The 24,606-nt window shown below is 34.3% G+C and overlaps 1 protein-coding gene across 2 annotated transcripts; it reads left to right on the plus strand.

Annotated features, from left to right (window-relative positions):
• The first annotated feature begins 5,245 nt into the window (after nt 1-5,245).
• Nucleotides 5,246-23,042, plus strand: LOC110020319 (RNA-binding protein pno1). Of its 2 annotated transcripts, none has more exons than XM_020718380.1 (3): nt 5,246-5,526; nt 5,971-6,376; nt 22,454-23,042. In XM_020718380.1, the coding sequence occupies exons 2-3, from the start codon at nt 6,125-6,127 to the stop codon at nt 22,874-22,876; spliced, it is 675 nt and encodes a 224-aa protein (XP_020574039.1). In that variant the 5' UTR covers nt 5,246-5,526; nt 5,971-6,124; the 3' UTR covers nt 22,877-23,042. The 2 variants fall into 2 exon arrangements, with proteins under 2 accessions (XP_020574039.1, XP_020574040.1); XM_020718381.1 differs by having other exon boundaries at nt 5,998-6,376.
• The last annotated feature ends 1,564 nt before the right edge of the window (nt 23,043-24,606 follow it).

Below are 24,606 nucleotides of genomic sequence, written 5' to 3' on the forward strand. Positions count from 1 at the left end.
CGACAATGTAGTGCCAAGTTTGCCCGATTGAACACCAAATGAAGACCGGTGGACTGCGACACCATGATTACCAAGCTAAGCACCAAATGAAGGTAGCAAACCACATCGATAAGATCTTCCAATCTAGCCCAAGATGTGATGATAGCTATCTGTGACACAAATATCAATCAGTTGAGCACTAAATGAGGAATGATGGACCACAACACCAAGATCGCCCTACCCAATCTGAGACATGAAGACAACTAATTGTGACCCCAAGATCGCTAGGTTAAGCACCAAATGAAGACCGACAGACTATGGTGAAAGATTGCACCATCCAACGTAGGACATGAAGACAGCCAGCTGTGGCACCAAGATCTCCCGGTTGAGAGCCAAGTGAAGGCTGACGGACCGCGGTGCCAAGATTGCCCTGTCTAGCCCAAGACATGAAGATAGTAAGTAGTGGCAACAAGGCTGTTCGATTGAGCACCAAATGAATATCAGTGGACTCTAGTGCCAAGATCGTCTGATCCAGCCCGAGACATGAAGACAATCAGGCGTGATGCCAAGATCGCCTGTTTGAGCGCCAAATGAAGAGCGGCAGACCGCAGAGAAAAGATTGCTCGGTCTAGCACGAGACATGAAGACAACCAACAGAGGAACCAAGATCACCCAATAGAGCACCAAGTAAATACTGGCTGATTGCGGTGCCAAGATTGCCCGGTCCAGCCCAAGACATGAAGACAACCAGTCGTAACACCAAGGTTGACCGACTAAACACCAAATAAACACTGATGGGTTGCAACATTAGAATCACTCGGTCTAGCCCAATAAATGAAGATAACAAGTCGTGGTGTCAAGATAGCCCAACTGAGCACCAAACGAATGTCAGCGGGCCGCAGTTTCAAGATCATCCTATCCTTCCAGAGACATGAAGACAAATAATCATGGTGCTAAGATCAACTGACTAAGCATCAAAAGAAGATTGACGAACCATGGCCCCAAGATCGCTCGACACAACCCAAGAAATTATGATAGTTAGTTGTGACCCTTAAATTGTCCGATGAAGCATAAACCAAAATATGGAGGACCGTGGCTCAATATCACCTAGGGCTATCGGGCTAAGAGTGAAATCAAAAGTAACCGACTATGGTTTTAAAGTTGTAGCCCACTCGAGTCATTTACTCACGCATTTAAGGCCATCAACCAATGATGGAAGACTGCAGAAAAGAAACAAGAAAAGTTTTTATTCATTTCTTTGAAATATATATACACGCCATTTTTTGCATACATAATTGCCCGCAGGCCCAGCACCACTAGACGATGACTATATTTCTCAAAATAGCAAAATAAAAAGAACAAACATATACAAAAATCTATAAAGCTGTAGATCCGCGTCCACTATTGTTTTTATCTCCTTCAGGCTTATTTGCCTCATCGTCATCATAATCGATGAAGAGGAAAGCAAAGTTGTCCATGTCGCCCCACTTCAGATCCATCAGGACGACCTTTACGAAGCACTCAGCAGTGATGGAAAGACCGATCTGGATCTATTCTGAGAGCACCTCTAAGTGATCATCTTTTGGAATCATCTCCAACATCTTGACTTTAAACTCTTTATTCTTGATAATCAGAGAGACAATGGTTTATTCATATTCTTTGACCCTAGCCTCCCACACCTGGATCGAATTTCTTAACTTATTATATAGATTTAGAAGCTTTGGATCCGCCCGCCTCTTACCCTCATGGTCACCATCTAATTGGCAGCCTTCGTATTCTTCTCCTGAAGAACCAAGACATTCACATAATAGTGAGAGATCGAGAGAGCCAAAAAATAGGAGATGAAGAAGAGAAGAGTGAAGGGGAATAAGAACTATTTTTTGAAAAATTCATAGTGGTAAAGTGGTATTTTAACATCTTAGCAGTACACAAAGATCCAACACACACATAAATAATGAAAAATAGTAATGAGACAAAAATTTTTACATAGAAAAATCCTGTAAAGAGAAAAAACATAAGGCTTATCCCAGTCAAAGTAATCTACTATGCAATTATAAGTATAAAGGTTCACTCTTCTTCTGAACTAGAAAAAATTAAGTTACAAAACTAATAATGTCGTATGCACAACAATAACTTAGTTATAGTAGTCATAATTAAACTACAACAAATATGGTTCTTGGTTGTAATAGTAACATTTAGCTAAAGATATAATAGTTGGTCACTACAATGATAGTAGTTCGCCATAAAAGCTGTAGTTGGTGGCTGCAATGAAGATAATTGGCCACAGATGTTGTGATTGACAACTGTAACGATAATTGTTTGTCATAATACCTTATTTGGCAGTTGCACAAATAGTAGTTGTATACAAAGGCCATGATTAGAAGCTATAATAACATTAGTTGGCCACATAGTAAGTAGTTAGTGACTACAATAATATCGACTGGCACTTATACCGTAGTTAAAAGCTATAAAAGTAGTAGTTGGCCACATATGTTATAGTTAGTGACTAAAATAATATAAGTTGGTCATGAAAACCGTAGTTAGTTGCTACAAAAACAATAGTTGGCTTTAAAATAAGTAGTTGGTAGATGCAACCACGTTAGTAGTCCACAAATGTTGCAATTGGAAGCTGTAACAGTAGTAGTTAGTCACATTGGCCGTAGTCAGTAACTAAAATATCATCAGTTAGCCATGTAGACCATAGTTGGAAGCTCTAACAACGTCGGTTAGCCATAATCTATAGTTGGTGACTATAATAGTGTTAGTTGTCCATAGAGGACGTAATCGGTGACTAGACGACCCCTTCTCTAAGGGAGAATAAACTTACAATTTTACACCACACACTTCTCTTATATTTATACAATGTAAATAAAAATACATGTGTTAAAAATAACCCTTGTATTTTTGCTACGATGGTCATAAGCAGTGGTCTCCCACAGTCGGCATTGACAACAATAGGTGGTGGCCGACGGTGGCTGACGATTGTGGTTGATAATGATCAACAACTATAAATGTAAAAATTTATCGTTGGGTATTCAATACAAGCATTACACATCACAACCATATTTGGAATATGACATTTACAAATAAGGATTGCTAATGACAGGAGGTGGGGACGATAGCAGTGGCATATGACAATGGCAGACAGACGGTGGTCGACAATGACAAACAGCTAGTGGTCGATAGTGGTCGGCTGATACGGAGGTCGGGAGTTTTCGATGAGTTTCCAGTCTAGAATGAGTCATGAAATTTGACCTTTTATCCTTTCGAATCTCCCCATCAAGGGAACATAACAGGTCTATTTATAGCTTATAGGGGGGGGGGGGGGGGGTTTGCGGGGGGGGGGGGGAGTTTTGTCTTATAGCGAATAATTTTCCCAACCATATGATCGAACGGTCCATATTGACCCCCTTGATCATAAATGTATTTTTGATGATTTAAATGCCTTAATGACATTAGAATTTAACAATTATGACCATGATTGTTAGATTCCTCTCGTCGAGAAACTCAAATTGACTATAAATATGTCAAATTCGAAGTTTATTTAACCATTCAATTGTCAATCCAAAACCTCCAACTATGCTATAGTGGCTTGATCTGGGCTTAATTGGATCTATAATGATCTAATTTTAGTATCATTGGGTTCGTCTTGTCGAGACGATCAATTTAATTATATACTTATTGAAATTGGAGCTCAGATGATCTTGAATTTGAATTTTGAATATCCCCCGTAAAAGGTGCATCGAGATTCATGCTCGATAAAAAAAAATGTTGATGACGCATCAAGTACTTTGATCATATGAAACTAATGTAGAGAAATTTACTTAAGTAGGATGCAATTCTTATGTACTTCCATATCTTACACCTAAATTTTTATATTTACATGCATATCACTTCGGTTTTTAAACCTATGCATAAAATGAGGTATTCCACTTTTAAAAGGTGGTAATAGCACTATTTTTAATGTGATATTAAAAAATTGCGTGTTGCATAAATGTGAAAGCTTAGTTACAAAACATGTAATGACGTAAGAATTATGTGTTATTTATATAAATGTCCCAAAAATGTAATGGCATGGTGTTTGGAACAAAATAAAAAAATGATACAATCCTCTCATTTTATACTTAATAGTTTTATCTACCTCGACTTAATATGATAAAAGAAAGAAGTTTGAATTTAATTTGAATTTACTTAATTGTCCCAACATGGATATGAGATATTACTAGGGATGATGAACATGTATACGAATGACCAATCACATATAAGAATAGTCATTTATTTGCTATTAACACTCATTTTTATAAGAAAAGTAAAATGTCAAAATATTTCTTAATTATTTACCTCATCATTTTAGTAACATAGCCCATAAAAATGGCAAATTGGATGTTAGATATTTTTAATAAGGTTTGAAATAGTCATTTCTTTGGGATTGTTTGTGATCAATTTTATTTTTTATTTTTTGTTTTTCCTTTATTTTTAAAAATAAGTTTATTTAGTATATTTTTAACATTTTTATTTTTTTTAAAATAAATAAATATGTTTTTAAAAACACTTAAAAATAACTTTTGAGCATTTAAAAATCAACCATATCTTAATCAAGCATGCAAAGTATATTTTGTTTCAAATCAAAATATAAACAAAAAAAAGAAAATAAAAAACAAAAGTAATTCCAAATGACCCCTTCAGGACAATTCACTCTAGATTAAAAAAAATAGGTAGATCAAATTGACATTTTTATAGACTATAAGACGTCATTTGGTTTCAAGTAGAATTTAATTTAAATAGGATTTAATAAATACTTTAAATCCAAATTTATCAAATGTTGAGGTGGTTAAATCTTGTTGTTATGCTAGTAATTAAATTCTCATAAATCTTGAAAAATTATTTGACGTTTGACAGTTTTAGAAGGATTTAATATGATTTATCAAAGGAAACATCCTAAAATAAATATTAAATTAAAAACTATAAATGAGTATATAAAATCTTAAAATACATAAAATAAGGCATTTACATTAATTAATAATTAATAATTTTTATATAACTAATTAATTATTAATTAATAATTAATATTAATCAAATATTTATTAATAAATTATTGATTATATAAATTAAGAATTACATAAAATTTTATTAAATAATTTAAAATTTTAATATATTTTTATTCATTAATTAACTATTAAGTAATCACATATAAATTTATCTAATTATAATTAATCGGATAATATATAAATTAACTATTAATCAATTAAAAAAATTAAATTAATTTAACAAAAATGCATTAAAACGACAAACCTATCTCCCTTTCTCCCACTCCCCAAACCCTCGCCGACATTCTCCCCCTCCCGCTTTCTGCACAAAACCCTAGCTTATACTCCTCCCCATTCCAGTTTCGCCCAAAACCATCGACTTCTTGTACGAACCTTCGCGATACGATCGCCGTCATAGCTAGCTGGGAAGCCAACGACGGGATCGCGGCTTCTAGAGACTACCGAAACTCCAATCTTTCTCATCCTTCCGGTCCGCTCCTAGCAGAGACCGTTGAGGAAGGTAATCCTGTTCGGTCCATTCTTTCTCGTCGTTAGTCCGGGATTCACTAAATCCGCCGATTCACACGAGTTGGTGAATCCACGATTTATCGCGAATCGGAGCCATGTTGGGATTTACGGGAGCTCAGGATTTACAGTGGCGTTTTTGCCGTTTGGCAGGATTTAGCTTAAATCCTGCCAAAACTGGCTTCAAATTGGACCCTAAGATTAAATGATCTATTATAAAAAGTCAAGGAGACATGTCGACCCTTTCTCTTTGTACAATGATATAAGCAACCCATGATTTGTTCACATTTAGATATATTTATTTGCTTTTTAATTTTTGTTTAGAAATCATTATTTGTTTCTCTTTTATTCGTTGTTTTTTATTATCAACTTGTTTTGTTATTTTGAACTCTAAATTATATTTGTTAAAAACACGGATTCTGAGTTTGAGCTGGTTCAGGAGTTTGGTGCGGCCTTTTTGGTGCAGCCCTAGCTCAAATCTCTGCTTTCAGAAATTTACGGAATAGTAGGGGCAGCAAGCTACCCCGTTGTGATCTTCTTCTCCGTTGGCCAGTGGATCCCTAGATTTTCAGGCATCTTCTTCCAACTATTCTATGGAATTGCCTAATCCACTTGCTCCGTCGGCAGCCATGGAGGTGGAGGGCAGCGGCCTTGCTTCGGAGACGGCTGCACCGTCGCGGCCTCGATTCGAGGCTATGAAGCCGCATGAATTGATGGAGGGAAAGATTCAGTTTCGGAAAGTTCCAGTGCCTTCCCATCGCTTCTCGCCCTTGAAGAAATACTGGATGGATATCTACACACCTGTCTATGAGCAGATGAAGGTTGACATACGCATGAATCTTAAGGTGCGTTACTGCTCCATTAAATTTTTTATGTTGATATAAGTATGAGTTGGAGGTTATGCTTTAAAATAGGTTCTTATTGTTAGCTCTCACTGTGTATGGCCGCTGCAATTCATTCTCTTACGGTCACTACAATTACTATTCTATGACCTATTTTTTTTTTAGGAAGCTTGAACGAGATTAGAAAATAAGTGAATGTTCTTGAACATTAATTTCTAACTTCCCGACGTATGAAACTCCGATTGCCTTTTAATGGTTTTTTGCTAACATTTAAATGTACGTGCTGTTGAAATATCATAATTAATTGTTTAATTTTTTTTTTAATTTTAAAAGACATGTTTAAATTACTGTTGTTTGGTTCAGTTGAAGCAGTTCCAGTTTAATTTGTTCTTATGAGGTAATTGCAGTCTTCTATTTCATTAACGTATGCAATGATTTTTTGTGTACTATAGGTCGTACTTGTAAATATATATTCGGGAATAGCTTGGAATCTTGCAACATATTTGAGGTGTTCTTTAAGTGGTGGAGATAGGCGAATAATGATTTTTATGTGTTTCCTAGAGGAACCCATAATTTTCCTAATTGCTAATGGAAATTGGAAATATCCACTTGATTAAAAGAAATATCTAAAATTTACTGAAATCTTTTCCATAATTTTGCTAGGTAGAGTCTAGCATCAGCATGACCTCTGATGAATATGTTGATGCTAAAAATGCTTTCTTTAATGATATGAGAAATTCTTATTGTTTTGTTTAATGCGTTCCTGTAATATTCTTAAGGGAGGGTTTCATGTACTCTCAAAATTTTGGTTCAAACTAATATTGGCCAATTTATAGATTAGAATGAACTCGCCAGGTCAAAGATGAACTCATTAAACTTATGAGAAAACTGTCAGAATCATAGTTAGGGTCTGTTTGGAGCACCTGCAGCTTCTTAGCTGCAGCTTAGCTGCCCCAGGAAGCTGCTGCGGGGAAGTTGACTGATTGTTTGTTGCAGCTGTTTTAAAACAACTGTGTTGAAGCTGTTTTTGGACAAATGACTATTCTGCCCTGCTTAGTAATACTGTTTGTAGCACAATTATGACAGTCATATATTTGATACTTCAAAAGAAGGAATTCACTTCAGAACTGTACAAAAATTCAGTTTCACGTCTTACTTAATAGCGAGTACCAAAAGTGCTATAAAAAAAGAAAAAAACTTTTAAAATTATAATTAATAAACAACTTTTATTGATTAATCATCAAACTTTATTTTGTGCTCAATTTTAGAAAATAATGACATAATATGATGCTTATATATGTTGATGAAATTTAGAAAATAATGACATAATATGATGCTCAAATATACGGTATTTTTTGAATGACAATATTGTCATTTATCTATTATTTAACTGAACAACTCCTAACCTTTAAAATCTGAATCAAACAAGCATGTTATTCTTTAAGAAACAAAATTTTACATCGTTCTTCCTGTTCCTACTAACTGCATTATACAACAAGAAGAATTCATCCTTTATCTCCAAGCAAACTCTTCTGATCAAAATCCCCACAACAAAAGCAAGCTATCAGAACTGCTATCTGGCTCAAAATACGAACAAAGAGTCCAACAGTACGAGCATAATGCCAGAAATAATTAAATAAAGAAATCAACTTTAAATTAAAACGAGAAGAAAAAAAAGAAAAAAAATGTTACACTTAAGATGCACCGTCATTCTCATTCAATAACGACAACAATAGTCTTAATCCCACTACGTGGGGTCGGTTATATGAATCCTTTTTCTCCATTGCATAATGTCATATTTTCATTTAGTTCTTATAAATTAAGATCATTTTTTATACAATAAACCCAAGTCTTACTAGGTCTATCTCTGCCTTTCTTAAAATAATTCGAATCTAAAACATCTACTCTCCTAATTGGATCATCAGATGGTCGACGCTTAATGTGATCAAACCATCTAAGATGACTTTCTCTAATTTTGTCCGTCACAGATGCTACACCAACCCTATCACAGATGTATTCATTTCGCATTTGTCTCTAAGTGTAAAGCCACTCATCCACCTAATCATTCTCATCATGACAACATTTAATTTAGTATTATGCTTCTCTTTTAAAAGCTAACATTTAGTGCCATAGAGCATTGCAGGTTTCACCACCATCTTATAAAATTTTTCTTTTCAGTCTAAGTGGTTCTTTTCTGTCACACAAAAGCATCCTCATTCGCATTCTTAGATGGTTTCAACATCCTTATCTTCGTCGTTAGAGAAGCTCTGTTTCTCAAATCGCTCGAGCCTCGACCGCTGCGCCACCTTGGAATTAGGGCAGGGAGGGAAGAGCGCGTGAGATGGTGGAGTGACCGGGAGGGAGGAGCGGGAGGGATTCTGTGTCAAACAGGAGCGACGAAGGGTAAGCCGCTTAATATTCCATCGCCAAAACGACGTCCCTCAATGCTCGGGACACCGAACCAAACGACCGCACCACGTGTAAATTGCGGTCCCAAACGGGGCCTTAATTTGCCTCGTGATTCATTGCAGGATACTAACTCAAAGCTACTATATGCCAACATGACCTAGCAAGTTGTCAACCATATTAAGTTCATGACTTCATTCGATTGCGCAAGCATCTGTAGTCAATAATTCACTAAACTCAACTATTAAAGGCTCTAGTTTAATTGCAAATTAATATATTATGGATATCTGCATCATTTATTTTATGGCATTGAGAACTGTTAAAGGCTCTAGTTTATTTAAAAATTTATATAATATGACTATGCCTCATTTATTTTATGACATTGAGAAACCAGTAGGTATTATTGTTCATATTTTTCTGTTGATGTCGTTTTTTCCATAGCGCTTAAACTTCGATCCAAACCTATAAATAATTTGCAAAATTTATTCTATCAAATTTATTCTAATGAAATTCTAGTGGTTCTCAATCTAAATTCTCACCATCTCTCTCTCTCTCTCACACACACACACACACCCCCTCTCTCTCCATGGGCTTACTGGTAAGATTTTGGTATTATCTATGACAATTTTAAATTCAGCATCATCAAAGATATGAAGAGCATAGATATGTTCCAAAATCTAGAAGATAGGTACATGAGAAGTAAGAGAACAAAATAGAGGAATTCATTAAATATGAAGAACTAGGATTTTGTCACTAGCCAACAACTATCAGAGATGCTTAAGAGGATCGATAAAACCATTTGAGGAATCTTAAAGAAAAATGTAATGCTACTCTTAGAGTGGGAATGCCAAAATGATCTTCAGAATTTGTAATCTGCAAGATAAGTACATGAACATTACTTTTACCTCAGCAAATAATGAGACTTATTATCCTGGCAAAGCCAAAGTTCAACTCTCGCCTTGCATAATAGATTCAAGTTAAGAAGAGGAAGCTATAGCTAACTAATATGTTTTCAAGATAAATTTCATAGTTTGGTTTTATAAAATTATAGATTTGTCTTCTTCACTCATACATGGAAAAAGTAGACTTGGCCGTTCGTATAACTTCGAATCAATTATTTCTTTACTTGATATTAACGATGTTTTAAATTTCTTGTTCTTTCTTTCTATTTTTAAGGAGTCCCCTCTTAGGCGGTTCTCTTCTCTATCGTACAGGGTATTTACTTCATCTGAAGGGTTTGAAAGTAGGTTTACAACCACATTTGCCAGTGCTCATAGAATATTGAAGAATTTTTAGGCTTTAGTATGAATGATTCAAAAATCTAGTAAGTCACTGAAGAATTTTATTTCAAGCTTTCAGTAGAAATGTTGGATGTAAATAGTTTAGAGCTATTTGTAGCTCAAGCTGCATTTACTCAAGGTTTGAAGGAGGGATCTTTCGCTATATTCTCTAGATATGAAAACTAAAGACTTTGTGGATTTGATAGAACATGCAAACATTTATCTAAATGCGATAGGGTAAAACTAAGTAATTTTCTTTGAATTCAAGTTGGTAAGGGAATTCCATTATAGTAGGGAAATTCCAATGATTTCTCAATGATCAATGAAGTTTCTTCTGGAATCAAGGGTAGATAAGGATCCACTTTTTTTCCTTGAGGCAACACTAAGGCATCAATAACCACAATAATATTAAGGGTGAATGAGAAACAAAAATCACGATGATGGTAGGAGGGAAAGGTTGTTATTGTTAGCAGTGAATTTTATATTGTTGATGCTCTAATGATTGAATCAGTGGAATTCTTTTGGAGCAAAAGCTTCAGCGACCAACTCCTATTACTGTTAGTCTCGTGCAAGAGATCCCTCAAAGTTTTGCTCCTTTCAGAAAGCTCACAGACATTATATGGGTAATTGACAACATCTCTGAAAAAGGTAAAAGAGTTGATTAAAGTTGAAAAACTTAAATTAATTTTCCTGTAGATCGAAGAAAAAGATTGGGGAAGACACCTGTGGTAGTAGCCACCATTCTTTATGGGTTAGGAGAAGACTTTTTTGGTTAATTAGCTTCAAATGCCTTTTGTTAGGAGTGATGAACTTGATTTTTTTTTATAAGAGATTTCATTGCAGAAGCGATACCTATTACATTTGTTGAGGTGAATATGACAATGAATGAAAATACTAGCATTATCAAAGCTTAAAGCACACTACGATGCACAAAATTTAATCTTTGACTCATGCACAAAACAAAACAACGTTTTTAATAACCAAGGCACTAATATGTTATTGAAAACTATTAATGTATAAATGTATTCATGAACAACTATAAAACTTTAAAATAACTTAAAAAGTTTATATGAAATAGAAAAAATATGATACAATTTCTAACTTGAAGACTAGCACATATTTATTTCATTTTAATATTACATCAAAAATATCATCATTTAAACTTTTACATATGAATTGAGTTATATGTATCAAAATCCCTCTCCTCCCCAACACACACAGAACACACAACAACAATAATAACAACAACAAAACCTTTATACCAGTAAGTGGGGTCGACTACATGAATGCTTTTTTTCCATTGCGTCCTATTTAGTGTCATATTTTCATTTAATTCTATTAAATTAAGATCATTTTTTATACAATAAGCCCATGTCATTGTAGGTCTATCTCTGCCTTTTTTAACATAGTTTGAATTTAAAACATCTACTCTTTTAATCGGATCTTCAAGTGGTCGACGTTTAATGTGACTAAATCATCTAAGACGACTCTCTCTAATTTTGTCCGTCACTGTACCTACACCAAAACACACAGAAAAGAGAAGTTAGAAGGCTTTAAAGGAATCAAACTAAATTAATAACGGGGCATTTACATACATACCCCTTTTCAGTTGATGTGTCCATCTTCTGAGGTAGAAGACTTTCTGTGATTGAAGAGTCCGCGCTTGAAGGCTTCCTGCGATCGTTCAAAGCATATGTGATTGACAGCTTCGAAGCTTCAGTTGTCTGTCAAAGTCGTCTTGCAGTTAGTTGAAGCATTTGCCGCCACTTATGATTAAAGTGGCTACTGTCGCAGCTTGAAATGTCTATGGTTGATAGCATTTTGCGGTTGATGTCGAAGGAGGAATGAAACGTTTACATTGAAGTGCACTTTGAACTCTAACTCGAAATTGACATTGAAATCAATGACGATGCTCTCCCTCAAACTCTCGAATACTATAATGGCTTTATGCTTCTTGCGGCTCTTTCAAGCACTAGACTGAAACTCGTAGATTTTATTTCCTCACGCTCGTGAACTGGACCACCAGCTTGCCAGCTTCTACATTTCTTAGAGCGCTTACGGTGTGAAGAGCGTGATTCACTAATTAATATCATGTGATAGCAAAGAGAAACTGCTGACGCTGCTTTGCATTGCGTCACATGCGAAACAAGCTTTTTAAAATACTAAAAAATATTTACAAAGATGTCATTATCACAATTGCCTTGATTTTAAGCATCTTGGTCGACATTGGGAGTCTGCAAACATTATTGTAAAAGCATTTGAGAAGATGAAAATTAACAATTCTCTCTATGTGCAAAATACAAGCTTACTTTAGAGAAAATAAAGGTATAATTACTTTGCGAATCACTTGGGATGAGGGTAAAAAACAGTTAACAGTAATGACTTCGTCATAGTCAATGTCCCAATGACTCAATTTTATTTTTGGCCTCACTTGAATACTTTCTAGGCAGTTATCAATGCATATTATGTCATTGTAAAGGTTTTCATAAGTAGCCAATTAGACGTAAGAGACTACTATTAAAATAGTGGGTGTGCTATTAAGAACTATGGAAAGTGTTCAGGAGAAAGTTTTTAAACTTGAGGTTTGGAGTTTTTTTGGAGTTCAGTCCTCTGAAGTTTTAGTATTAGTTTTTGAAGATCGAAATTGGACATTTCCCATTAGCACTTGTTTGATGAAAAAAGCATGATGGTGAGCTGATTAGAGCTCTCCGAGACAATGGTTAAGTCTTGTCTCTGACTGGTAGTTGAGATTATAGGTAAGAACATTAATTTCACTTATCATAAGCTTAATGTTGACAGGAATGTTAGGCCAATTAAGTAGAAAACAAGTTTGGTTGAACTAATTCAATGCGAGGTTACAAATCTCTTGGAGGTGGGTGTCAATAGAGAAGTATAATATTTAGAGTGATTTTTCAATATAGTGATGGTTTAGAAGTCAAATGACAAATGAAGAATAATTAACTTCACAAATTTGAATCTTTCCTTCGCCAAAAATAGTTCTCTTCTACATTTAAAAAAGATAAAAAAAGTTTTCTTTTGGGAATCAATTTTCTAGCCAATTTGGGTGTTAGCTTTTCTTTCGTGAGATTTTTCGATGCATTCCTTGAAAATCGTCAATACGACTTTGATCTCTAACAATAGTTTGTGTTAATAATGTAATTCTTTATGTTTGGAAAATATTGGTACAATTAATTAGACAATGATAAAATATTTTTTCGAAGAACAAAATAGGAGAAGTATCAAAGGTTATATTGACAACTTTTGAAAAGCCAGACTCACAAGCAGCAAAATCTTGATCTTAAGGATACACTTGTTTTCGTCAAAAAAAACATAATCCACGTTTCAATCTATTAAAATATACATTATTATTGGATTAGATTTTTTTGGGTATTTCATTTACCTTTGAGTGGATACAAATGAATATGACCAAAGTGAATCTAATTTTGGAGATGCCTTCTTTAAAATTGCTTAGGAATTGGTGAGCTTATTGGATGGATTGTAGGACTAGTCACTTTTTTCAGGAGGCATATTTGCTTTTTTTTTCTAGTGTAAAGGTGCTATAGATATTTTCCGTGGAATGAAGAATATGAGATTGTTTTTAAACACCTATAGTTGCTCTTATTCTCACTTTTGTTGCTCAATGTTCACAACCAGAAGAAGATATTTATATTTGGAGTTAGTGAGGAGGTTGTAAGTTCCGTGTTGATTAGAGAAGATGGGTGAAATAGTATCAAATTTATTATTTCAACAACATTATTCAATGAGTTGAGTAGGGATATTCAATTATGGTGAAATCAATGCTTGCATAAATATCTGAATGCTGTGATTTCTCTGTATTTTCAAATGCATTTCATTCAAGTTGTAATCCATCATATCTTGAAGGCAGTTTTTGCAAAGCCCGGATCATTCAAGATGACTTTTTAAATGGACGTTAGAGTTATGAGAATTTCAAATTTCATATATGTCGAGATTTATTATCCAGGTACGATTGTTGGTCAACTTCACTATAACTAGACGAATGAAAAGAAGACCATAGAAAATGATTTATCGTAGCCTTTTTATGCTTTTGGCAGTTAAGGAGTTAGAATTAGAGTAGTTTTAAAGAGTCCCATTTGAATCATGCCCACTTGTGCTGTCAAAATCTATTTTGAAATCACAAACGACTTGCTGAGTATGAAGCATTGATTTTTGTCTAAAAGAATTTGGGCAAAATACTTAGTTGCCTATTTTCATTATCAATTGATTGCCAATCATGTGAATGAACATTATGAGTTCAAACAAGAAGTTTTTTAAAAGTATATCTTGAAAGTTAAAATTGAAATTAGGAGTTCTGAATGTTTTTAATAGAGCAAATTTCTAAAGAACAAAATTAGCCAACTTTTTTATAAAATTATTATTAAAAATATTCTATTGAAGCATTGAATGAATTAAAGGTGTGGATGTTGAAAATGAAGTCATGCCCGAGTTGAATAGACTTATTCATTGAATATTTGAGGTTGGGAACTATTATGACAACTGTTAATTATTTAAAGGGTTTTAATTAAAATCCTCAAATACTTATTTCCTCCTAGTTGTTTCGAAAACCATCTACTGTCATCTACTTAAGATGTGTAAAGAAAAAAATGCCGTTGAAGTTTTTAAGGAAGTTCATTTCAAAGAATATGACAACTATTTTGGTGTTAGAACCCTATATCGCAGAATATGACAACTATTCTGGTGGAAGAACCCAGGTGAATAAGATGTCGAAGCAAGGGTATCTCTAGATGAGTCCTAGAAAAAAATGCTAAAGAATTTTTTTAAAAGTTCTTTCCATGTTTAAAATTTTGCCCAAATGCAACTCCAAACATCACATAAGTTATAATTGATCCCATTCTCAGTTCACTATCTCGGGAATGAAATTAATTGGCTATTTTACTCCATCAAAAGGTCAAATGATGTTCTTTCTGATTATGATTTACATTTTGATATAATAGATTGAAGTTACAACATTAGCCAAAATATTATATTAATTGCAAATTAATCTGCTATTTTCCCCTTGAGCAGTTTGCCAGCATCTTCTCCCTGTGACATCAACAATAGTGGCAGATCCCTCCACCATTAGAAAACTCCTGACACAATTCTCCCTGTACGCAAGTTCTCCATCATAACTCTTTCTTCTAGTAGCAGAAAACTCAGTGGCAGATCCCTCTCTACTGGATTCTCCCTATAGACTTCTTTGTCGGAACTCTCTTGTCTTGTAGCAATAACGATAGTAGAACCAGAAGTAGCAGGAGCAGCAACAACTGCAGCTGATCCTCTCCAAGCAGTAGGTCGTCATCTTCTCAGCCGCAAGAACACTATCCTTGCAGGCCCTCATTTGCAGGCACTCATCTGTTCTTTAGGCAGGTGGAGTTCTCCATTTTGGAATTCTCCCCGCAACTTTTGATGTCTTTGTTGTGTGCCCTGCTTTTCCAACCGAATCCTTCTTAAACAATTGTCTTCTTGCAGGCCTTCCTTTGAAATTATCTCTTTCATCTTGCAGGTCGTTCACCGGAGCATCTCTTTGCAGACCTCAGTGTTAAAATTCTCTTTGCAAGCCCTTCGCCGGAACATCCTTTGCAAACCTCAGTGTCAGAATTATCCTTGCAGGCCACAAATTCCCTACAAGCACTCCCAGTTTCTGTTTATTGTCCCACCAGGATTTGCAAACCGCCAAGCTCAAGAGATTCTGTTGTTCTCAACCCGCAGGAGCTGTGGATTTCACCTTGCAGGAGCCAAACTTCCTTCTTGCCAATCCTTCTAAAGCAATCGGGAATTCTTTCAACCCTAAATGTGTATAGGGTTTATGACCAAGTACAAAATGAAGAAAGTTTAGTTCTACTCCAGAGCCTACTAGCTTGATGATACATCGAGATTTCATATCCTCCTATCTTGCTAACAGTGAAGGATTTTGACCTTGGATAATAGATTCATGTGCTTCTGATCACATGACTGAGGGCATTCATATTACAACTACCAAGAGATCACCAATCCCAAATTTGATAGATATGTCGATGGATCTCACTCCAGGATTGTTAAGAAAGGAGATGTGAAAATCTGTAAAGATATTCAACTTTATTCAGTGTTGGATGTTCCCCAGCTAGATTGCAACTCTTTCAATTAACATTCATGACTTGAATTGTATTAATAAATTTCATTATAACTTTTTTGAATTTCAAGTGATAGATTCGGGGAAGGTGATTGTTAGTATTAAATTGAATCGAGGTTTATACCTGCTTAAGGAAAACAATTCTCTTTACACAAATGTTTCTAGTATCTTATCCACTATCATCTTCTCATGATTCTTAGTTTGTTTTGTTCGTGTCTATTGAAAGACAAATTTTGATTATGGTATTGTCGTCCAGGTCATACCAATTTTTATTATATTTTTCATTAAAAAAAATATTACATTGTGAAGTTTCACTCTTATCTCTTTATTCACAAAATGTTAGAATTCTATCAGTGTGAAACCTAATAATTGGCCAACATACTCGTTATATATATCTCGTCTCAGTACAAACTTTCAAACCTTTCTCAATCATCCATAGTAAATTTGGGATAAAAGTTGGGGTGTTAACCTATTGAAACTCCTATGAAAGTCAACAAAAAGTTATATTCAGAGGGAGAAAACACATCCGTAGAAAAAGATAGATACCATAGATTGGTAGGAAAGCATATCTACCTGTCACACATCAGATCTGATAATGCTTACTCTGTCAACATTGTGAGTCAACATATGAATAGTTCAAATGAAGAATATGTGGAGATGGTTTATAGAATATTGAGGTTTCTTAAGAAGACCCCCTGACATAGGCTTATTGTTTAAGAAATCAGACAATAGGGAGGTAGATGGTTCGGAGAACTCACCGACAAAAGATTCACATCTGGGTATTGTTCTTATATATGGGAAAAGCTAGTCACATTGAGGAGCAAGATACCAACAGTGGTCTCTAAAAGTAGTGCAAAATCTGAGTACCGAGTACTTGCTTTGGGAATTTGTGAAAGAATATGAATTTGAATGATTTAGGATATTTTACAGTCAATCCTATAAAGATGTTCTGTGACAACCAAATCGCTATTAGTATTGCAAAGAACTTTGTACATCATGATAGGACCAAACACATTGAGATTAATATACTTATCTCTGAAACGGTCTATGTTTGCATTCTGCACTTAGATCTTAATTCCAACTCATCTCTGGCGGATGTCTTTATGAAATCTCTACCTCCAAGCAGCTTCACGAATTTGAACACCAAGCTTGGTTTCTATAACATTTATGACTTAGCTTGAGAGGGAGTGTGGAATTATGTGTTTTCTATTTTGATTTATCGTCATTTATTTCTCTATTATTATGTTTGTAGTTCTTTCCTTATATGTTTGTTGAATCTTTAGTAAATTGTAATTGTAGGAATTATGTTTGCCCTAGAGTTTATTCTATATAATGAGAGGAGTTGTAATTTTAATGTTTATGAATATGAAAATGTTCTCTCACTTTTTCCTTCAGTTGGATCTCTGATTTGTTCTGTTAAAGGTTTATATGTTTTATCCAGTTGGCAATGAGGGTAATTTCATTTTTGTTGTTATTGAAGCTCTCAGGAATATTTGGTTTATTTATCAGTTGCTAGACTAGGTTATCTATTGGCCTCCTTTGTGCATAGAGCAATGCTAGAGAATTTGGTTAATGGAAATTTATGGGACTTTGTGAGTTAGTGTTAGGTTGCACCTTATTCTTCATTAAATCAGTAATTGTTTTATTAGTTATAATGAGATTGAATGTTTTAGATAGCCTTTCGAAAGACTTTCAAGCACCTTCTAAATGGTAAAGATTTGTTTGGCATGGTGTCAATCACTATTCAAACTATTTTGATGTTATTTGTGGTCTGATTTCTAATACCATGTTTTTTATTTTTTACTTGGCGGTTATCTGGTATTGCAATTTGGAAACAAATATGCTAGAGAGGGTGTTCATTTACTTTTTGATATTTAAGAAAAAACAAGCAAGCAAATATGTTAGGGATTCTGCTGTGATTGCAGACTTGCAGTTGCAGGAGGGATGATTGAAAGGAGCCTGAGCACGGTGGAGTTCGAGTTTGAGAGCATGACGGTGAAGGAGTTTGAGAGCATGAGGGTGAAGTCATGGGAGGGGGAGCAGATTCATGAGATTGGGGTAGAGGATGATATGGAGCTTACATTTGGGTTTGTAAAATGATGTCATTCATTTGTGATCTGAAAGCTTTGATTAATTGGTTTCAGGCTGATCTTTTTTTTTTCCCCGATTCACGACCTTAAATTCATTTTTGGATTTGACTGATGGAAGCTTGTTCACCTAAATTCTTCCATTGCTTTTAAGTGAAGGCACGACTAGTCCCCTAAATTGTTGATTTAGTTGTACTTTGCTAAAAACTTTGTGAACGACAAAGAGTTGGAAGGTCTGTTTTTACATAAACAAAAGGCTGTTATTCATTCATTTAGAATTTTATATAAAAATAAGAAGTAAGATTTACATATACACCACTTAATTGTTATGTATTTACATATCTAGAACTTTGTGAACAACAATCGACAAAGAGTTGAAAGTATTTGTTATCTTTATTATTTTATTTGGTAGACAGTTAATTTTCTTGAAAGTATGGTTGTTTCTCTACAATCATTGGTTGTTGTAAATGCAACTAGGCTAACTAGTTTTAGTTGGAAATAATTGCTATGATTGCATATTAGGGTAATTGTATTGAAACTTGGAAGGATACACCTCTTTCACTGTTGGTTTCCCCTTTTAGCTCATTGAGTTGTTAATAAGATCTATTTTTTTGTTTGCGGACAATAATGCTTTACTATTAGCCGTAACCATTAGATGACATTTGCAATTATGCTGTCTTCTTTGATGCAAATCAGCGAATGCATCCAAGTTAGATTTTGACACTTTATTAATTTAATATGTAGATTTTTAGAGGCAATGACAGCTCAATCTCACAGTAATTTAATAGATGTTCAAGTCGGCCTCTTGCTAATGTAGATGTAATAACTCAAAATGAGAGTGCGAGTGAAGTTGCTATGGTAGAAGAGAAAAAAGATAAAACGTAGATATCAGAGGTATGGCAATATTTTATAGAAAAATCTAACACAAAAAATGGAAAGATTATACAAAAATGGAATTGTAATTATGTAATTATTATGTTAAGTCTTATGGTTATTAAAAAAATTAGCACGTCTCAAATGAGCGGACATTTCAAAACAAGTCACTACAATAAAGTTGATAGTATAGATGAAAAATAATAAAAAACTTTTTGATCATAGCTGAGGATATTGACGACACTGACTTTATTTCTGCTTTGTGTGTCTCATGATAATCGCCCATGATAGTCGAATATTTATGGTTTTGATAATTTAATGAAATCAACGAATCCAAATTATTGTAAAATTTCAATATTTGCTATCAAGAAAGTTCATGAAAGTTTGTTTGTAATTTGTGAACTCTTTGAATGCAAAAAAATTGTGTTAAGTATTTGTTTGTGTATTTTAATTTTTGTTTTTTATGATAATAATTGATTCTTGTTTGCATTAAATTTTTGAGCTGACTCATTATGTTTTTCAAGCTGGATCAAGTTGGGTTTTTAGCCGAATCAAATAGGTTTTTTCAGCCGGATTGAAACGATTTTTTGTTTGGATTGATCAAGCTGATGAGCCAAAAAACGACATTCGAGCTGACTCATTTGTTTTTCAAGCTGGTTTGAAAATCGCCCTCGCCCTTTTTTAATCCGAGCTGGATTGAACATGGATTAGTTCGATCAATGTGCCAAATTCGATCCATATATTACCAATTCGTTCGATTTCAAGTCACTTTTGGTTCTACTCGAAATCAGCTCGTTCACCGCCCTACCGACAAGTCTATGTTTTCATTAAAAAGTCATATAGTGTGCCTTTGGGCCTTATTTTTATCTCTATAGTTCCTACAAGTGAAACATGCTAATAAACCTAGTCTAGCTGAGCAGAACAAGCCAATTGCTTGTAGATAATTTTCTGACTGAGGGTTTCAAGATATTTGGCAAAGCTTTAAGGGATGAGAACTACTATTTAGCTGTCAATATTTAGGTGTCAATATTATTTCAGCGATGAGAAGTTCATTGGAGAGTTCTAGAGAAGAAAAATGTTGACATGACTTATTTTTAAGTCATAAAAAATATGTATGCTAGAGCTGTTACTTGTGTTAGAACAGGAGGATTGACTAGATAGTTTCCTATTTTAGTTGGATTACATCAAAATCAGCTTTAAGCTCCATATCTTTTTGCTTTAGTTTTGGATCCTCTTATTGGACATTTATAGGAAGATATACCTTGGTGTTTGCTTTTCTCTAGTTGTGGATAAGACTAGAGAAAGAGTTCAAGAAAAATTTGAATTGTGGAGGTCTACATTGGATTTAGAAGGGCCTTCATATGAGTAGATCTAAAATTCAATACATGGAATGTAATTCTAGTTGTAGTAGCTCTAATGGCGGAGTTGTAACTATGAGTGATCAAATCATTAAAAGGTGTGATCGTTTTAGATATATCGCGTCTGTAATTCAAAGTGACGGTGATATAGATGGGTATGTTTTTAGTATAATTCAAGTTGGTTGGTTGAAGTGGAGGAATGTATCGGGCTTCTTGTGTGATAGAAAAGTACCGCTTAGATTGAAAGGAAAATTTTATAAGATGGTTGTCAGACCTGCAATGCTCTTTGACGTGGAATGTTTGCATTTAAAAGGGAGGCATAAAACAAAGTTAAGTGTTGCTGAGATGAGAATGCTTGGGTGGATGACTGGCTTGACACTTGGAGACAAAATGAGAATTGAATATATCCATGATAGGGTTGGTGTAGCTCCGGTGGCGGATAAGATTAGAGAGAGTCGTCTTAGTTGGTTTGTTTACATTAAATGCGGACCATCTGATGATTCTGTTAGGAGAGTGGATGTTTTAGATTGGACATGTTAAGAAAGGCATTGGTAGAGCTAAAAAGACTTTGGCATATTGTATAAAAAATGATCTTAATCAATTAAAATTAATTGAAAAAGGATTTATGACACTCAATAGGACGCAATGGAGAAAAAGGATTTATGCAGCTGACCCCACTTAGTGGGATAAAGGCTTCTTGTTGTTATTGTTGTTGTTGTCAATGTATTATTCTTTCTTCATATTTTTTCCTACATTATCCTATATCAATTATTGTGTTACATTTATCTAAACTTTGAAGAAATCTTAATGCTTCTGGTGAAAACTGAAAAGCTTCTTTCCATTGCGGACAAATCCGTCCAAGATTATGATAATAAGTACAATGATGGCCTCCCTTGTTCTTATAACTTAGAATTTTTCATCTATTTTGTCCCTAGAGTGCTAAGCATGCCTCTTCTCGATTGCTTTTACTGCTATAAATTTCGCGTGTTTAATTTTTTGCTTGTTCATGTTGGTTGTCTTTGATATGCCTTGAAAGACTTGGCTCTTTGAAGCTGTCGTTCAGAAGACCCGTGGACAAATTTGTCTTCTGAATGTTACAGCATGGCCTTCTTAGAACATGGACCTTTGTCATCAAATGCATTCCTTAAGCCAACTGTACCTGTTCTCCGTTGCATTAAATGCTATAAGATTGTCTTATTTATGTTTATGCTTCTTGATGACATCCCTTATGGTTATAATTTCTAGTTGTAAGCTATTTAATTTCTTTTTTTATTTGTTTTTGCATTTCTGGCAAATTGATATATGCACGTGAGAAAAATGCTCCTGTATGTTGCAACCTTTTGGTTCTATCATTTTGAGTAATGTAAATTTAGCTTTACTAGCTTCTTTTAGCCATTTGGGTAGTATTTTTTTTTTTTCACTTAAGATGTTCAGAATAAAATTTCAGAAGCCACCATTTTTTGATTGCTTGCTACATATTTTTGATGTGATATGAAAGCATTGGGTGGCATAAATGTAATAAATAAGTTTTAGGGGTTAGATATGTAAATACATAGGAATTGGTGGTATGTATGTAAATGCCTCGTTCATTTAGTTTCTAGGTGTTAGATATATAAATATATAGGAATTGGGTGGTGAATACTTTACGGTTTACAATTAATTTTGGTTTAACCACAACCAAACGGAAATAAACAATCCAAACTATTGTTTGGTTGGGTTCGGTTGCACATTTTGCAAATCGCTAGAGTCAACCCTCACATGTCTATAATGAATTAACATCTTTTCAAAATCTTCACATCATTTTCTTGATCAAGAAGTAGACTAGAAGGATTAGAGCAATCAATTAGGATTTCACTATGAAAATAACAACTATTTTCTTTCCCAACTTACATTCTATGCCCGTATGGATTTTAATTAGCATTTATGGATTTTGTGTTTCTACCTTGTAGTTTCGGAGAGTCGAGTTGAAGACTCGAGTCGACACACCAGATATCAGCAACCTCCAGAAATGCGCCGATTTCGTTCACGCCTTCATGCTCGGATTCGACATTGCGGACGCGCTCGCTCTCTTGCGTCTGGACGACCTCTATGTCGACTCCTTCGAGATCAAGGACGTGAAAACCCTTCGAGGCGAACATCTCTCACGAGCCATCGGCAGGCTCTCCGGTAAAGGCGGCAAAACAAAGTTTGCCATCGAGAACTCTACCAGGACCAGGATAGTAATTGCTGATACCAAGATACACGTCTTGGGCTCTTTTATGAATATTAAGATTGCTAGGGACTCTCTGTGTAGCCTTATTTTGGGATCTCCTGCTGGCAAAGTTTATTCTAAACTCAGGGCTGTTACTGCCAGGCTTGCGGAGAAGTATTGAAATGATTTATTATTTGCATTGCAATAAGTTTTGATGAATAAGATTTAAGAGTTCATATTTTTGTTATATTTCTTATTGGCTGCTTATTTATGTATGATTTAGGAAGTTTTGGAACTTAAATGTGGACTTGTACATTTTATTTCAATGAGAATTTGGGCATCATTTGAGGAAGTCCACAAGATTCATTTCTCTTATATATCATGAGATATATTTGATGTGGGTCTATTTGCATTATAAATACCTCTGGTAAATGTTTGGTTATGTCATTGGACAATTATGAACAGACAAAAGGCATACCCATCTTGCCTATCTGTTGTTTTAGTCAATCACCTAGCTGTGGAAGCAACATATATAATGTTTTTGAAATGGCATTGTGCAACTAAAAGTTTTTTATTTTTATTTCTTGCAATTATTTTATTGTAGTTAAAAAAGAAGAAGAAGGGCATTTACATGCCTTCCACTCATTTCTTATGTATTTAATATCAAACACCTAAACTAATATTTTTATGAATATTACTCAAAGCTTTAACATCACTTAAAAAATATTATTTGCTATGTTTGAAATACATCTTTTCATGCATGATTTTATGACACTAAGATGTTACAATTATAAATGTCAAATTGATGAATTTTATGACATGTAGTAATTAAATGTGAAAAATGAATTTTGTAATCGGGTATCATATAAGAAAATATTGCATCAGGACTCCGCACGTAAAGTTAAGTATTATAAAAGAAAATATTGCATCAGGATTTCACCCGTAAAGTTAAGTGCGGAGTCCAATGAAATCACGTCACGTGGCGGTGACGGAAAAAAAAAATCTACCCAGTAACACAAGGGAATATTCCTTCTGTGTTATTTTGGTGTTATTGTGTGTTATTCATGTGTCTGTCAAATAACACGAGAATATTCCTCCCGTGTTATGCAGGTATTATTGTGTGTTATTCAAGTGTTATTGATGTGTTATTGTGTTATTATAACACCGGAAATATTTTCAGAACACAATAACATCTGAAAAACATACAATAACACTTGAATAAAACGAAATAACACGACGGGAATACTCCCTGTGTTATAGGGCCAATTTTTTTTTTTATGTCACCTCCATGTGGCATGACTTCATTGGACTCTGCACGTAACTCTACGTGCGGAGTCCTGATGTAATATTTTTTCCAATTACAGAGTAATTGACAAGTTTAAACTTAAATTAATTGGACAATTTACATGCGTAGCACACTACTCTTTTATATTAATACATCTCACACCCAAAGAATTGAATTGAGTGTTATGTGTGTAGAAAATATTAAAGATTAGGTGTGAGATATGTAAATACATAACAATTGTGTGCTTTGTATGTAAATGCCCTGTATTAATAGTGTCTTGGAATCATATATTTTTTTTCTTCTAATTCTGTCGGCAGCCATAATTATTTTTCTTTGCTGCACCTTGCAATCATAAAAACATGGATCATTTATATGATAGTAGAAATCATGATCATATGGGGGTATTATGGGAGTCCCTTTCTCTTAAATTTAAATACATTATGTGAAATAGCTTCTAAGAAATTAGCTAATTATATGAATTAATATCATTCGGATCATCTATAACGGTCGTATGATTAGAAATCGATTTGGATTTGAACTCACATTTTGTCATCTTATGAAAAATTAATTTGGAATTGATTAATCATATATGTTCAACATGATCTGTGAAGATTAAATCTAATTCA

Source organism: Phalaenopsis equestris, unplaced genomic scaffold (genome assembly GCF_001263595.1).
Source record: "Phalaenopsis equestris unplaced genomic scaffold, ASM126359v1 Scaffold000094, whole genome shotgun sequence".
In the NCBI taxonomy this organism is placed as follows: Eukaryota; Viridiplantae; Streptophyta; class Magnoliopsida; order Asparagales; family Orchidaceae; genus Phalaenopsis; species Phalaenopsis equestris.